This window comes from Haliotis cracherodii, unplaced genomic scaffold (genome assembly GCF_022045235.1).
Source record: "Haliotis cracherodii isolate W230 unplaced genomic scaffold, xgHalCrac1.p SCAF_34, whole genome shotgun sequence".
NCBI lineage: Eukaryota > Metazoa > Mollusca > Gastropoda > Lepetellida > Haliotidae > Haliotis > Haliotis cracherodii.
The window spans coordinates 2,155,102-2,173,789 of NW_027266291.1; the positions used below are offsets into that span (position 1 = coordinate 2,155,102).

Here is an 18,688-nt window from a genome sequence, read left to right on the forward strand (position 1 = left end):
ACTGGAGGACATCAAGACAAGTTACAGCCACTGGAGGCTACTCACCTACTCACTGGAGGACATCAAGACAAGTTACAGCCACTGGAGGCTACTCACCTACTCACTGGAGGCCATCAAGACAAGTAACAGCCACTGGAGGCTACTCACCTACTCACTGGAGGCCATCAAGACAAGTAACAGCCACTGGAGGCTACTCACCTACTCACTGGAGGCCATCAAGACAAGTAACAGCCACTGGAGGCTACTCACCTACTCACTGGAGGCCATCAAGAGAAGTAACAGCCACTGGAGGCTACTCACCTACTCACTGGAGGCCATCAAGACAAGTTACAGCCACTGGAGGCTACTCACCTACTCACTGGAGGCCATCAAGACAAGTAACAGCCACTGGAGGCTACTCATACACTCACTGGAGGCCATCAAGACAAGTAACAGCCACCTGAGGATATTCACACTTGGTCGTATGAAGTACGATAACTGAACCCCTTCCCTAATTTGACATATTCCTGCAAAAGTATAATTCAGTATGGTACATGAATTACGCTTCGGAAACGAAACAAGATGGATGGATGGAGACAAGTTCTATATCCACCGTAAAAGTTCATTTGGGCAGGTGACAAATACTGGGGGCACTTACCCATTGACCGTGGAGGCCATAAAGACAAGATAAGGTCCCAGAAGAGCTTTGACTAGAGGTAATGGTATGGCTGCTGCCTCGTCAATGCACACCAGCTCTGCCTGTCCCAACTTCAAACTGTCTGATGGGTGGATGTACTGCAAACACAAGGCAAGGTATGACAAATAAAGTGCAGGGTCCATCAATACAATAAAATTCATGGATCCTGGTAACAGGTCTCAACTTTCTTACACACTTGTGGGTGAGAAACCCATTAGAGGCAACTGGTATCAAATTTCAGGTCTGTGACTCCATGATGATGACTTAGGGTCAATATTATTATGGACTACGGGTACTTTCCTGATTTGTAATATATTGATAAGTTACTCATGCTTCAGTCGAATTTACCTATGTTTGTGTTGAAACTTTGTGTCTTTAGAGTCTTAATAAATGTTTTGGTCTTGTCTTGTATGCATATTATAATCACTATCGCCTTAATAATCCACAGATACAGCTGAAACTTTTATTGTGGAGGGTAACACCAGAGGCCCTTGTGTCATTGCTGAAATATTTCAAGATCAATTAATGTCACGGGTGTCAGAAATGCGCTATCCTCCTATATCTTTACACAAGGCCTTGTATAACTATTTCTAAAGTAAAATTTCAATCATGCATAAAAACTTCATATCAACCTTGTCTAGGGTGATTATTCTATCAATTCAAATACATGACACATCCCAATTCTTTATTGCTATGAAATAATAGTGACCAAAGACTGTCAACTCACCACTTTGGAGCCAACTAGGACACAAAAGGCTATTATCAGACCAGCACTAAATTGACCAATCGCAAAGCTACTTTCTGACATAAATTGATCTAGGAATATTGATGCAATGACACAAGGGCCTGTCGGTCAGAGTAAGTATGGGTACTTAGCAGTAGGGCGGATGACGTCCCAAATGCGCCACTGTGATCATGAGAAAAGACAAAAGATGTATCAATATGATGCTAAATGGTGCGAGTTTAGGGTGTGTAAGAAACAGAACACAGCACTCGAGCCTGTCAGATACCATTTATCTTTCGCTTTCACTCATTTGATACCTTTTCAAAGAACTTATTGTAAGACAAATGGAATCTCACCGAAACTCGTGTAGTAATCTCTAGTGTGTGTTGCTTGTGACTGGGTTACCTGAACGGTTTGTCGGTGTTCCCTGAAGATGTTGACTCTCACTACGGCCTTGTTAAAATCTGGGTTAGTTGACTGGATGATCTCATAGTCCAAGTGTTCCTATTGCAATAAATAGATCTTGATGTATAAATCTTGGATAATTAATTGGATGCAAGATACTTATGAAAGCATCCATCTCCATATTGCATGCCATGGCAATTTATCTATTTAATCCAATCACAATACCCTAAAAGACAATCTCAGGTTTGACTATTTCCGTGAAGCCTGGAAAAAAAAGACTGGTTATTAAGACTGGGTATTCAACTGATGAAATGTTGTAACGTGGCAGTAGCTGCAGTATAAGTTTTATTTTTATTGAGTATTAACCCTCTTGGTTCATATATGGTCCCGTGTAAATGTACCTTTTCAACTGTAAATATAGATGTCAAACACTGAGTGCGCACAATCAAACTAATAACCATCATCACCCTTATTATCTCAGCTTTAATATCATATAACTCATATTTTATACCGTGCTACGGATTGCAAAATATGGTGTGATTAGTAAAGTAGTTGTTGAACTTCATGACAATGATGACGATAATTTATTTTGCACACTTGTCACATACACATAACTACTATAATATCAGACAGCCAATTTGAAAAAGAAATCCATCAGACTGTCCAGGAAGATTTACTTCCCCCCAGTGTATTGCTATTGACTTTAGACTACCAATGTTTAGTCTGCAATGGACAGCTGAAGTTTATGTTCAAGTATTGCATATTTTTTAGCGACCGTGCGTCATGGTGATTTAGCACGGCGCTAGAGAAGAAACAACAGTGCAGATTGACTTTCTGTTTATGATACCGATTTACAGAAAATTTTCAAATCTAAGATATCAAAAGATAGCTATGGTCGTTAATATTAAGGTCATATAGTGTATATTTATTGGCAGGAAGTTCATGATCAAAATGTAAAGATCGACAGGGCACATTCACATCATAGGCTTTTAATGCTGCAATTTTTTTACTATCAGTTGTCCTACATGCTTGACCACTTCTACAAATAACTGCTGCTTTTTGCATACGAAATGACTAAAAGACATGTGTTATTGCTCAAACTAAGTGACCGTGTGAATGAATTGCCCTGTTTCACACTGTGTAGCAAAAGGAGATTTCAAAAGTGTGGCCACGACATCTAATGTTAGTCAACGCAATATTGTAAACAAATTGTGTCAAGGTCGGTTTCACATGTGGTATCTTGGCTCCCATTTCTGTTGACAGTGCATGCGATACAAACATAAGACAACTATTGAAAACATCAACATAACTTGTAAAATGATGACAGCAATACCTTTTTCGCATTTGGGTTAAGTGCTTATGGATATTATGTGCCGTAAAGTTCGATTTGGATTTGTTTTTTCTTTCATTGAAATTGTAGGTAATGACACTCCAAATATTAAGTAAATAACTATATTCTAGTAGACTATTTGTTTTGATTTAGGTAATCTAAACTGTGAAAAATGAAAGAAAATATGCATTTCCTCCCTATTTGGCAAATTCTTTCAGACATACATCATTAAAACCAACTAACTATACCAATATTGTATACTCATATGGTAAAGAACAGACTATTTAAAGAACAAAATTTGTATTTATTGAAATATGTTTGTACATTGTTAATGTTTTGATTGGCAAGTGACAATTAAATGTAATCACTTATGCAAAGTGATGTACTAATCAAATGTAGCACAACACAGTCATACTTTGCTCTGCAACTAACTCTCAGACTTACGACTACATCTCAGAAGCTCATGGCTTCACTTAAAGGCTTGTGGTAGTGTAGTCCACAATGGCTCATGTCCATGTGCTACTGATGTTACCCATCCCCACTCAGTTGGTGTGGGAAGGTCTCTTTTGGCTTCCAGCTTAAAATGCAGTTCTTGTGACATGTTAATAGAAAGCAGCTGATTTAAAAAGGAATGGAATCAACTGATCTACCTTTCTTACTGAATAAGTCTTTGCGAGCCTCATCTACACTTGTACAGAGACTGGCCTGATCATAAAATAACACCACTGGCACCATATTCTTCACATCCTGTTCAGTTGGTACAGTTGCATATTTGCAAATGTGATGGCAACTGTGATCACATTTAAACTTCTGACGCCCTCATCTCCAACCACCTTATTTTAACCTGTTTAACTGGCTATAATTAATTTGCCTTGCCTTTTCATGTCTCTAGTAAGACTGTATTTTCCTCTTCATCTATTACTATTGTGCAAACGTTTTTTTCAAATTTGGTGATCATGTGACAAGGCACACGTTAAAGGACCACTGGCAATGCTTATTTGAGTGACCTAAAAACATATATGGGCTCACTATTCATTGGTGTACGGTTCCCTCAATCCCTGATGAGAGATAAGTGGTCTGCTGGAGGTGTTTGCATGAGAGATTCCTGTCTGTGTCATGCCTGTCATCTTTGAATGGAGTTATTTGTATGGTTTCCAAAATGCAACACTATCCCAGAAAATAGAACATGGGGGATGATAATTTTGGTCATCATGGTATAACTCATGATACCTAAATCACCATAGTAAGTGCCATGGGTGCTTAGAACATTTATATTGGGGAGCTGAATAAACTCATACACAACTCCCAAAGATACCAAAAATCAACATTTGCTTACATGAGCAATGAACTAGTCAAACTCAATCAGTGTCTATTACCATCAGAAGTAAAACAACCATTCTACCATCAATTTGGAATTTACTCGATTCTGATTGGTAAATCAGAGGCTATTAAATCACCGCGAAAGCTGATATTCATAGAATACTACTAGCATGTTTAAATAATTATATCTACAAATACAGGTAACAAAATGCACAGATGCGGTAACTACAATATTCAAAGGATGTGTGGCAATACATTTAGTGGAGAAAACACGATAGAAATCTACAAAGAGAATATATTTATGTTTAGGAGACAACAGAGAGCTTGGAATTTTGGCGCTTTTCTAAATACAACTGTGACGTCATATCTTTTGCATCACAATGAGCGATATGACGTCATAATGGTGACATGTGATGTAGAATGAAAGCCTTACAAAGCTTGCTTATAGTTTTCTTCAGGGATGCCCACCCTATGTTAGCTTACCATGTTGCCGTGCTTATATGATTTCAATGCCTGTCATATGTTCAAGTGAAATATTAGGGTGTAAACAAACTGCTTGAGTATATACAGCACCATATTTTGTTAACAAGCTGTGTTCGGTGATTTCGTAATTCAGATCAATAACCCACTCAAAACGCTGGACTCAACCCATGCCGCTTCACTCAATATATTTACTAACACCAAAGAGTTTGCGTTTTATTTAGTCATGGTAGAATGGAGATAAACATACTGTGTTTTCATACTGGGCTAATTTAACATCTGTAACCTTGCGCTGCGCGTTCGGTTCCAAATTCAATTTAGCGCGGTTAAATCTACAGGTAACCTAGCTCTACATTGAAAACACAGTATGTTTATCTCCTAAACATACATGTAATCCTATTATCACTGCAGAACACATGCAGATTATTGTCCCTGTGTCCATCACAATCAACAGTGAATCAATACTCACAACCATCAGAGTAACTTTTGCGTAATCAGTTTCAGTGGTGTTAAGATATATGTTGCTGAAACAAATCGTTGATTCAATCCTTAATAAAAGCATTCCAACAGTCAACCGTCATCTATCCTTTCACCAGACTCACTTTCACCATGACAGGTATTAACCAGACCCCCTTTCACTATGACACGTATAAGTGAGTGAGTATGGTTTTACGCCACTTTTAGCAATATTCCAGCAATATCACGGCCGGGGACACCAGAAATGGGCTTCACACATTGTACCCATGTCGGGGAATCAAACCTGGGTCTTCAGCGTGACGAGCAAACGCTTTAACCCCTAGGCTATCTGAACACCCCCTAGCAGGTATTAACCAGACTCACTTTCAATATGACAAGATGCCTGGCCAGCTCCAGATAATGTTTGTAAATGGGTTTGTGACAGCATAAAAATACCATTTACTAAAGAACCACAAACTTTTTTATCTGTCTAACCACAAATTCAGTAATAAACAATATCAATTTGTGATAAGTAGAAATTTGTGTATTGTGGTGTTCAGGAGCTAATGAAATATGCAGTCGAAAACCAAAATGTGTATCGCCTATTGGAACTGTACCTAAAAAGGGGGGGAAATTACAATTGAAACATGATTTACGGGCGCTGAACAGTTCATGTTTAAAACAGGGATACCAATGTGAGGACATTAAAACAGTTAGACAGTGTGTTAAAGCAGGTGATAGTTCGGTTACACTTGACATTAAAAACGGATTTCATCATATACCCATACACCAAGATGACAGAGAATATCATGGCTTTCAGTGGCAAAATACATTTTATCGATGGAAGGTTCTCCCATTTGGCTTATCAATAGCTCCATACTATTTTTGTAAAATACTCAAACCAGTTGTTACGTATCTGCGATCTCTTGGACTGCGAGTTGTGTGTTATGTAGATGACATTCTACTTATGAGTACTCCTGCACATATCGTATCACAAAACGAACAATAAGTGAACACTCTTTCAAAGCTTGGGTATTTTATCAATTGGGATAAGTCTGACGTTGAGCTTTACCTAGGATTGAGGCCAGAGTGTTGGCTTGCATCTCTGGTCAGTGTGTATCAATGTTCCGGGCTGTTGCCCCAGGACAACAAACGCTCAGAAATACATACAGACTTCTTAGTAGAAGAAATAGTTAGGACGATAAATTGACACTAGATTCGCCAGCTAAGGAGGAAAAGTTGTGAAGATTCTGTCCGACAACATATCTGCAGTATGCTACATAAATCAACTGGGAGGTCCAAATTTGCCCCTGACAAATATCATGAAATCAATATGGATGGTGGCTCACAAGTACAACCTTCATATTCAAGCAGGCTTCCTGGCTGGATGCAAGAATGTAGAAGCAGATGCTCTCAGTTGTCTCCCAGACCAATATGAGTGGCAACTGAATCCAGCCCTATTTCAATGCATAGACAGACTGTGGGGACCCCAATCAGTAGACCGGTTTGCGACCATGTCAAATGCTCAGCTGGGAACATACAACAATAGATTTTGGGACCCGGGCAGTTCAGGGGTGGACGGTTTGTCTCAAGCAAACTGGGGGATTCATAACAACTTTGTTAATCCGCCCTTCCGTCTATAACCAGAGGTCAAAGACAAGGTCATCCAGGAAAAAGCAATCGCGACTAGCACATACCACAAGATATGTTTACGTGATAACTTTGTGTTGAACATATTATATATCATCTTACGAATCATTCATGCTTGGTGTTCCATATTGCGACAGCAGAATGAGTGTGAGACAGGAGAGTAGGGTCAGTGTGCATCGCGACTATCATAGCACCTGAGTAGAGAAACAGACCATGGTTTCACAAACTGAGAACGATATTGACCTATTCCCTAATTCGAATTCCAAAGACCTCCTGTACAATTCTAAGTTCAACGAGCATGGTGGAACCTTTGAGAAATCACAAATGGCGCCTATACGACTGGAGAGTGTGTTGAGACGGAATCTAGAACAAAAAGGTTGGTCAATAACTGCTGCAACAGTCGGTTCTATCCTAAACGAAGCAATCAGATTAGCAGGTTTAGGTGGATGTTATACAGCTAAATCTGTTAGGCCGAGGGGGGCAACCAAGGCTATAGACATGGGGTTAGAACCAGATACAATTATGCGCATGGGGCGTTGGAAGACAAGATCAGTGTTCTCTGACCACTATGTACACAGTAAAACCCCTGCCTTTTACACAACCAATGTTTTGACAAAATGAAGTTTATTGTTTGCATTTATGATGTTTCGATAACTATAATTTTAGTTTTGTGGTGTGTTGATAACGTAGGTTTCAGTAAAAAATAGTTTATGCTACAAAAGGTGAGGTGAGGTGAGGTGAGGTGAAATTGGGTTTAACGTCGCGTCCAAGATTATTGCACTTATAAAGCAACGTGCATGCACGTGTATGTGTGTGTGTAGCTGCTTGTACTTGTCCAGACTGATGCAGATTTATAGTTCTAGCACACTGAGATACCATGCCGCAGATTTACATGAATACCCCACTCAGACACAGTATACTGACTCCGAGCTGACCAGTCCTTGTTTTAGCCCCTTAATGCCGAGCGCCAGACAGTGTAACAACAAGTACAATCTTTTAACGTCTTTTGGTATGACGCAGACGGGGATCGAACCCCGGACCTTCCGCTCTCCGGGGGAACACTCTACCACAAGACCACGGAGGCGGTCCCACAAAAGGTGAGAGAGTGAGTTGGGTTTAACACCGCTTTTAACAGTATTACAGTTATATCGCGGTGTGTCAGCTTAATGTGGGAGGAAAGCCCGAAGTGATGCAGGTCTCAGACGTTTGCCACTTCGGTGAAACCCACGAGCAAGGGTATAGTGCTGACAAACCTAGGCCAAAGTCAGTTCTAAATTGTACACTCTTCAATGCACTTATACTTTAACGATTCTAAACAGTCTTATCAACATAAAGCATAACTAAGTTAATGAAATTCTCTCAATGATTAAACATACGTTCATTACCTAGGGTCATACACAGCATTGCTTTAGTTTCTAATTTTGTGTTAAAATAGACAGATCACTTGGTCATAGGCATAGAAAACTAAACATTTCGAAGATATGTTTACGTCTTAACTTTGTGTTGAACACATTATATATAATCTTACGAATCATTCATGCTTAGTGTTCCATATTGCGACAGCAGAATGAGTGTGCATGTAGCATATGATCCATCACAACTTTCATGTGTTCAGACAAGAAACCTGGACTGCATAGCTAACTAAACCTGAAGAACTGCATTAATAAGTATCAAAGTGACAAGTAAATAGTGAAAACATCATATGTTCAAAGACTCAGGCATTAATGGGTATGGTTCATGTTTGTTTATTGATTGGATGGAATAAATTTACTTCCGATATTTTCATTTACTTGACACACACATAATGTTCCCATGACTGATTGCTCACGGTCCTAGTTTTAGCATATTGAGAGTAATTGTGTCAGGGTGAGTGTTTGGGGTTGGGAGGTAGGGGTGTCGGGGGTGTCGGGGGCAGGCAGGGGCAGGGGCAGGGCAGTAACCTGTGTATAAACTTATTTGCTCTAACTGAAGATAGGGGGTGTTGGCCATGATTCCTGCACTGCAGAAAATATACATTTATATATGATGGGTGGCTAAAAAGTTCTGAGCTTAACTACGAAGGATGCATAGCACACCCATAACAGTTTGCAGAACTGAAAATGTATTTTAAGCAAAGAAATATGTACAGTCTAACCCTGTTACCTCAAACTTAGCGGGACAGTGTTGTAACTTCAATATAACGAGGTGTGAACATCCAGACAGTTTAAGTAAGAGTATAATATATAGATACATGACAATAGGACTGATATATAGATACATGACAATACGACTGATATAAAGTTACATCGCAATATGACTGATATATAGACACATGGCAATACAACTGACATATAGATACATTGCAATATGACTGATATAAAGATACATTGCAATACAACTGATATATAGATACATTGCAATACGACCGATATATAGATACATTTCAATATGACTGATATATAGATACATCACAATACGACTGACATAAGGATACATTGCAATACGACTGATATATAGAAACATGGCAATACGACTGACATATAGATACATTGCAATATGACTGACATAAAGATACATAGAGGTTATCATGCGAGTGTGTTTGGGGATGGTAAATATCCTGCATTAGGAATAAACATTGTATTTAGCGAGCCTTGGCGAGCTAAATACATAGTGTTTATTCCTAATACAGGATATTTACCATCCCCAAACACACAAGCGTGATAACCTCTTTAATCATATAATGTCATTCTTTAATTCTCTGCTTCAAAATCTCTTTCCCTCTCTCACAAAACCGAAACATTGCTAGTTTTCCTGGAATGCGCTCATTTATATTTATTACATCACAGGGTAATTGATGTGCCAGTCGGACAGTGACAGGAGCCAATATAGTTCCAACTGAAATCTGTTTCTTATACAGTGGCGAAGCAACATATATGCAAAACAACTGTTTTTAATTGCCTTTCGCGGCAATCCATCGGTCTGCCCACTAGAGTAACTGCCCTTTGTCAAAGACAAGCTACTCTAACCCTAGTCTATGAGACATCACGGCCATGGTCAGACGTTGTTGACAGTCGGTCTGTCCTGTCATAACGTTCAGAAGTGTAGTCAGATGTACACACAGCGACAAAACGAAACAAGGTAACAATTCAAACATATTTCGGCCAAATCCAACTATTTTAATTTGTGCAGAGGTCTACAAGCACAGATATGGCTACTGATCCCGCTTGGCTCTCGTGCCCTCGCAAAATTGTTTCGAAATTTATATCTCCAAAGCTGCCAAAACTTATAAAATGCCTTAGCTACGTCACAGGTAGACACTGATTTTCAGTATATTAGACTGTTCTTTTGATAATGATAGCAATTATCCCTGTAGTTCATCCAGATTCCGGATTCGATCGCCGAATGACGAGGGCGATGCCATGTTTGTTAATAAACAGTGAAAGTAGTCCCTACTTGACCTTTGATATTTGCATCTCTATCAGCATATGACCTCAACGGATATCGTTTTTATCCATTGGCTTTATCCTGCCGAGAAACCTACCCATTATATGATAAATTGCAATACGACTGATATATAGATACATAACAATACGAGTGATATATAGATACATCACAATACGACGGATGTAAAAATACATTGCAATACGACTAATATATAGATACATTGCAATACGACTGATATATAGATACATATATACATCGCTACACGACTGATATATAGATACAATGAAATACGACTAATATCTAGATACATCGCTATACGACTGATATGTAGATACAATGCAATACGACTGATATATAGATACATTGCAATATGACTGATACAGTTGTCCCTCGCTACAACGCTACCATAGGGTCCAAATAATTAGTGGGCGTTATAGACGATGAGCCGTTTAACAGAGGCAGAGGCTGGGGAGCGAGCTCGGCCAATCTCACGATCTTCGCCTTGTCTCGCACATTGCAATGATACAAGTTGTTTACCGTTCATAGTGTAAAAATATATATCCATTATGTTTTCGCCGTTTTTTGTTATTTACAAGCCTTAACTGTCACATTCAATGTGAATGTAGTCTACTTACATGAAAATATCGATCGATAATGGTAGTAACAGATGCTATGAGTGAAGAGCCAATCACAATTCATTACACAAGTACAGAGTGATTCAGTGGCATTGATTGGTCATGTTGATTAAAATACGGAAAACGAGAGTTTTGACCAGCACTACGCGCATTCATACACATTCATGCAAACATAGATACACATTCAAGCCAGATTAATTGGTTTGATACAGTTACTTGATCCGAATCAAAAGGAATGACCGCCGTGTTATGACAGCAACTACATGTGAGTTGACAGTGTCGCCTCAAATTGGATTGCCCACTAATTAAGAATATAAACTTAGCTTGTGGTTCTCTTTTATTGCATGCATGCGCTTCTAAGATCAAAGGATGTATAGTGTGAAAAGTTAACTAGTAGAACAATCATATTTCTGGGACTTGCCGCAGATGTTTTCAAACAGATTTTTAGAACTCCATTCAGCGATAAACTGTTGATTAGGCAATGAGAAGCGTCATGTGCAAATGAACAACAAACAACAATACAATCACGGCTGTGTAAAACTCTCAGTATTAAAAGTGTACATAAATTTTGGGAGCCATGCGATACCGCGCTTAGTAACCGAGGTAGCGCTTTATCGAAGAGCCCAATAGCGAGGGATCACTGTATAAAGATACTTTGCAATACGACTGATATATAGATACATCGCCATATGATGGATATAAAGATACATCGCTATACGACTGATATATAGATACATTGAAATACGACTGATATCTAGATACATCGCTATACGACTGATATGTAGATACATCGCAATACAACTGATACATAGATACATTGCAATATGATGGATATAAAGATACATTGCAATACGACTGATATCTAGATACATCGCTATACGACTGATATCTAGATACATCGCTATATGACTGATATGTAGATACGTCCGAATATGACCGGCATATAGATGCATCGCTATACAACTGATATATATAGATACCTCGCTTTATGACTGATATGCAGATACATCGCAATACAACTGATATATAGAATACATCACAATATGACTGGAATCTAGATACATCGCAATACGACTATTCACAAGGAATTCAGAACACAATGACAAATTGAAATGTATTTCAACGGTTAATAAAATATTTCAATGTTGATAACAATTGTGACAAATAGTCACAGTACTACAGTGTACATGTACCTTATTAGTATTGGCAATCACTATTTAGTCCGTCCACTTGTTGAAAACACCTGTTTCTGTGCCAAATGCTAACTTCGAGATAAAGGAACACCATTCCATTTGTAGACGATTGCATAATTTAGCGTAATAACATAGGCTAAGGGACATCGGGTGGCTATTTTTAGAACCGATAAACAATATTTTATAAATTTGATATAAGTATGTCTGGAAGTTGTATGTATACTGAGAGGCATTAGAAACGCATACTTAATTTTAAGATATAATTTTTTAAGAACATATGAGGTCCGTTTACATTTTACCTTGTTGACACTGTCCATTGTTGATTATTACTGTAAACCTGTCATATGGGTTGCAAACAAAAACTGTTTCTGGAAACGAAGCCAACCACCAAAATGCAACACACCACTGGGAATGCAGCTATCGATGCACATTTTGTGAAAGGCATGATGCACGTGCAAACCTCAAAGGTAGGCCCTTTAAATGCACACCATGACATTTTGCCATCCTTTGCCTACACAATGCCACAGTTAACGCAAGATCAGCATAATAAAGCAATGGGGGATGTTAAAATGCTGGCCTACTCAAGAACAAGTTGCTGCTCATTTCCATTGCCATCAAACGACAATATCGAGATTACATGAGCGGTTGAGAACCACAGGCAGCGTAAGGGACCGTCCTCAACCAGGTGCACCACCTGTGACGTCACAGAGACAAGATCGTCAAATTGTTAACAGCCACCTCAGAAATCGCTTCACGTCTGCCAGGTCAACGGCAAATGCAAACATTGGTCTCCGTGGAAGATTCATCAGTGACTGTACAGTGCGTCGTCGTCTTGCTGCCAGCTGGTGGAGATTGGAGACAAGTTGTTTTTTCACGTTTCATGTTTGAATCACATTTCACAGTCAGCTACCCTGATGGACGTTTACGTGTATACCGACGCCAACATGAACGATTTACACAACCATGTGTTATTGAACGTGATCGGTTTGGAGGTGGAGGTGTTATGGTTTGCGCAGCAATCAATGCAAATTTCCGCTCAGATCTGGTTGTTATTCAGGGGAGCCTTTATGCCAGACGTTACATCGTCAATGTTCTACAGCCTGTTCTGCTGCCATTACTGACTCAACGTGGTTTATGTCGCCATGTCTTTCAACATGACAATGCAAGGCCTCACACTGCCAGGATAACAAATGCCTTCTTGCAACAGAACAACGTTAATGTGTTGGACTGGCCTTCAAGGTCCCCAGATTTGAACCCTATAGAACATTTGTGGGATGAACTTGGCCGCCGTGTCCGACGTAAAAAAATCCTCTACAGACAGTTCCACAACTGACTCAAGCTCTTCTGCATCATTGGAAATGTATTCCTCAGGCTGCAATTCGTCGACTGTGTCTCTAAATGCCTCGCTGGCTTCAAGCGTGCATTGCTGCACAAGGAGGACACACTCGTTATTGACACCACTCGCCTTTGACGTCATTTTCATAGACATTAATTCTTTGTCACACAGTAAGTGTTCATGAAAGTCATCAGTGTAATCTTTAATTAGTCATTTGTATTGATTGTCATTTGTATATTTCATTTCAGTAAAAAATTATTGACACTTAAATATGAGTATGTGTTCTTTGTACCTCTCAGTATATCTGTAGTCAATTATCTCTCTCATTACACACGTTTTGGCTGTTTGGGGGTCGGTGTTTTCCTACTTGAGTGCTCGAGCCATGTGTTGTATGTTCCGCCACGAGCTATGATGCGCCAAACACAATATGGTAGGAACTCCATGATTGGGAATGAACAGCATTGCTGGCCAATGGCTGTACAACAGGAGTTTCCTCTGATCGGGTCAAGGGTCAGCCGTGTGGTATATAAGGACCTGGTACTGCAGCATTCAGTGTTATTACTGTAGTTTGTGTAGGGTTTCCTTGGGGGAGAGTAAGTGAGTGAGTGAGTGAGTGAGTTGTGTTTACCGCAGCTTTTAACAATATTCCAGTTATATCGCGGCGTGTCAGCTTAATGTGGGAGGAAAGCCCGAAGTGATGCAGGTCTCAGACGTTTACCACTTCGGTGAAACCCACGAGCATGGGTATTGTGCTGACAAACCTAGAAACATAATCGGGGCGAACCAGGATTCAAACCAACAATCATAGGTTTCTGGCTTGCCCAAGGGACACAACTCTGCACAGCGAATTTTTCCACCACTAGCCTCCTCATCTTCAACCTTCACCTTATCACCATCACTAGCCAAGTTTGGGATCGATTATGTACAGCGGTCTGTTCAAAACATTGGCCAAAGTGTGAACTTGCCAGATTCCCATAAAAGACTAGCCCCTCTTCACTTTGAAGGTTTTGTGTCGAAATATGCTTTGAACTATGTTGACTGTGAGACGGGTTCCTAGAACATGTATGTCAGAATGCTGTGCATAATGACGTGGCAAGTCATGTCGCTTTACACCGACATCCTTCCTTAATGAAGTTGTACAGTTCCACTCTGAAATTCCACTTTGGAGTTGCTTTGTATTCCAGTCAAGCACACAATTATATTCAGTAAATTCTTCATGAAATCAGCATTCGTGAAATTCAAATTATTTTGGTGATGTAATGAAATCTATACATTATCATACTTTAGTGTTTGTCTTTGCCAGAACATCAACCGATCAAGAATATTATTAGACCGTTTCAGAAAATAAACAAGTGTGGAGAGTGCAGTGCAGTGCAGTGCAGTGCAGTGCAGTGAAGAAATGTTTTTTTTCTAAACTCATTTTCTACAACTTGTTTGACCTTTTAAAATAAATAATGCCCATAAGATATTAGGTACTTCATGATCACTGCCATGATTCTATATTAAATATAGAATTTGTTTTTCCTGTAACCACAGTACCATATTAACTTAGAAATCATGAAAACTTATTTTTGCAAGCATAGAAACAAGTACTGTATTCGACGTAATAAGCGCCCCGCTCTAATAAGCGCCCACGGTGACATTTGCTGATATATTGGCTGGTGAAGAATCCCAATTAGCACCCCTTCCGATTGATCAATGTTCACAAGACTTATTTATTCGCGTTTAATACACACTTGTGTGCTATATATGCACCCTTAATTATGGGCAATAAAGTTCTGGAAAAAATATATCTGTCGTACATTAACATTTCAGACTGTCAGCATAACCATGAAATTTATCTTTCAACTCTGTCTTTTTTAACAAAATAATATTCTAATAAGAGCCCCCTATTTTTAATTTTGAGAGCGCCCTGGGCGCTTATCACGTTGAATACAGTAACTAAAATCTCATTTATCCCTTTAGTACAATATATCATCAATCATAACAGAGTAGTTACTTTGTTGCTAATTGACTTATGGAATTGTAGAATGCCATTACCGCAGCAAAACTGTCTCTGCCGTTATTTATTATAACAATTATGTGTTTCAATAATTGTGCATAAAATGATGAAGTACAAGTTTATCCTATATGATAAATGAAATAATTAATTAGAATATTAAAAAAGAACAGAGAATAGGTTACTTTGTTTCTTTATGACTTTTCAATGCAAAATGTCATTACGATAAAAAAAATATGTCTTTACTGTAACACATTTCCTAAAAATCAAATGTTCCAACAATGTTGCACAAAATAACAAGAGTTTGCCACTAACGTGGCTATATCCCCGCCCCTGTTGAAGAATTTATGACATAATTAAACCTTAACAAACCCTAGCCACTTTTAACCAAGGCGGAACTTGTCATGGCAATTGTAAACAAGAGTCATCAGAAAGATGACATATAAAATCATATATATATCATATACATTTACTTGTGGTTACTTTACAGACAGGTGCAATTCTGTATGTAATGGGTCAAGAGTTGAATGTTCTTGAAGAAGCATACATTGTTTACACACAAAAGATCCACCATGGTCGCATCCATATGAAATGGAAAGTAATACAAGTGTATTTCTGTGGGTTTTCTTATGCAAACCAATGACAAATTACAAGAAAAAATAACTAAAAAAGCGTATAGTCAACGAAGTCATCTATATCCCCCACCCATTTTAACATGTTATGGTCCCAAAGCATGTAACTGACCCAACATTTCTCTTAGCCCATGTCAAAATAGCTGCAATGGAAATTCTAAAATAAACATTTCTAAAACTCCTGAATATCAAATGGCACCAGTTCAGTATGTGCTTGATATATAGACATGCAATGTTTGGCAAGGAAATATTTAACAGCTTATTTGTTTTACTCCATAAGTGAACCCACCCTATATTAAAACTTAAATCCAACTTGTTGCCATGGAAACGTAAAAAATAAAATTTCTAAAATTCCTAATTAGCAAAAGGCACCAGTTCAGTATGTGCCTGGTAGACATGCAAAGTTTCGTAAAAAAGTATTTAACAGTTTTTGAGTTACGCTCCAGAAACGAACTCTACCCTATAGAACCTAAGTCCAACTTGTTGCCATGGAAACGTAAAAAATAACAATTGATTAAATTCCTAAATAGCAAAATACACCAGTTTAGCATGAGTCTGATAGACATGCAAAGTTTTGTAAGATAGTTTTGAATGGGTTTTGAGTTATGCTCCGGAAACGAAGTCTACCCTATAGAACCTAAGTCCAACTTGTTGCCATGGAAACTTAAAAAAAAAAAAAATCAAAAAAAAATCCTAAATAACAAAAGGCACCAGTTTAGTATGTGCCTGGTAGACATGCAAAGTTTTGTAAGAAAGTATTTAATGGTTTTTGAGTTACGCTCCGGAAATGACCACCACCCTTATAGAACCTAAGTCCAACTTGTTGCCATGGAAACTGAAAAATAAAAATTTCTAAAATTCCTAAATAGCCAAAGGCACAACTTCAGTATGTGACTGATAGATTTGCCAAGTTTCGATCAAATACACTGAATTGTTTACGAGTTCTGCCCCGGAAAAGGAAATGATAACGGATGGACGGACAGACTGGCTGATCGCTATATCCCCCCTGCCTTATATGCTGGGGGGATATAAAAAAGAAGAGTTTAGTGTTACAGGAAAGACAGTTGCAGGAAAGACAAATCATTAGCTTAAAAAAATATTGACTAATTAATGGTCCCTTCATGAAGCTGAATGATCACACAATTTTCTGTTCATGAATTGGCACATAAACTTGGAACTTGAAATAACTATTTGGCATCTGTTCCATTGAGGCATAGCATTATGGAAAAGACATGAAATGAAAATACCCCGGTACTCATTTATTATTTACCGTTTTGGTTAACCTTTGATGCTAATTTGTCTTCTGGTGAACATGGCACATGGCACTCCTATTGCGTAGGAAAAGGTACTAGGTATGACAGAAAGTACTGATATCCTTGCATTGGGGACCATTGACCATTCCAAAGTTTTATCACCCTGGGTTAGTGTTATAGGAAAGACACAAAATCTAATGACGGTGTTATATATAATTATTATGCAGGAATTATATCAATTACATTGAAATTACACACTGAAAATCCTAAATGAATCTAGTCTAGTAAAATAAAAACAGTAATATTACATACATACATATATATATATATATATATATATATATATATATATGCCAATATTTATAAAATGACGGTTTCTCAAATTTGAAGCTGAATGCACTGGGACAGCCAAACAATGCATTTTCTACCCATTTAAAACGTATCAAAAGCACATAATACGACACAATGATTGAAAATAACCGTTTTATTATATCAAATGCTTTGCAGGTGATAATATTTTTTATTTTGTACTGGATTTGGACTAATATAATGACATCTATTGATAATGACTCATATAGCTGATTAGGCACACCCTACTTTAGTAATCTTGGGGTTGTAGAATGTCTGGGATTCTCTGCCTTGGTTCACAAGGGTCTTCAACATTAAAATACCCTTGAAGGATCTATCAGGCACCTTCAGACTGATGTTCCACAGCATATCACTTTTGTACTTGGTGATCTTGCGATGGCAACGTTCACAATCATACAAAATGGCTAAACTTCCAGTATACTGATTATGAATTTGTCTTGCTAATTTGGGATCAGTTACCATATCATACTCCAGTGAGATAGTGTCAATGGAATAGCTATCTTTTGTGTCACCAGTGGCTTTGATTACTCTTTTGTAGTCATTAAAAGTGAGTTCATATTCTAACTTATCGCCCAGGGAAGCTTGGTATAATGGCATATGAGTCTCTACTTATTCATGTCAAGTGGAATACAGAATCGGTTACCTAATGCATCAGCTATAGCCTTATCTTCTGCAATGGTATTATCACCACCAGCAGAACCTCACTGTCATCATGCTCAAGACCTCATTGCCACTATTGTTAGTTGTTATTTTCTTTATAATTACACAACCTATGTTCTGAACAAGCTTCAGATTATTAGTTATAGT

General features: G+C 38.4%; 1 protein-coding gene across 3 annotated transcripts in view; it reads right to left on the reverse strand.

The window, feature by feature from the left end:
* Positions 1-18,688, reverse strand: part of LOC139477706 (RNA cytidine acetyltransferase-like) — a 258,360-nt gene that overhangs the window by 116,883 nt on the left and 122,789 nt on the right. For all 3 annotated transcript variants that reach the window (XM_071260090.1, XM_071260088.1, XM_071260089.1), the window contains 2 exons: positions 1,806-1,904; positions 638-774 (listed from right to left, as the gene is read on the reverse strand). In XM_071260090.1, coding sequence (XP_071116191.1) covers positions 638-774; positions 1,806-1,904 — 236 coding nt within the window. The remainder of the gene's footprint in view (positions 1-637; positions 775-1,805; positions 1,905-18,688) is intronic.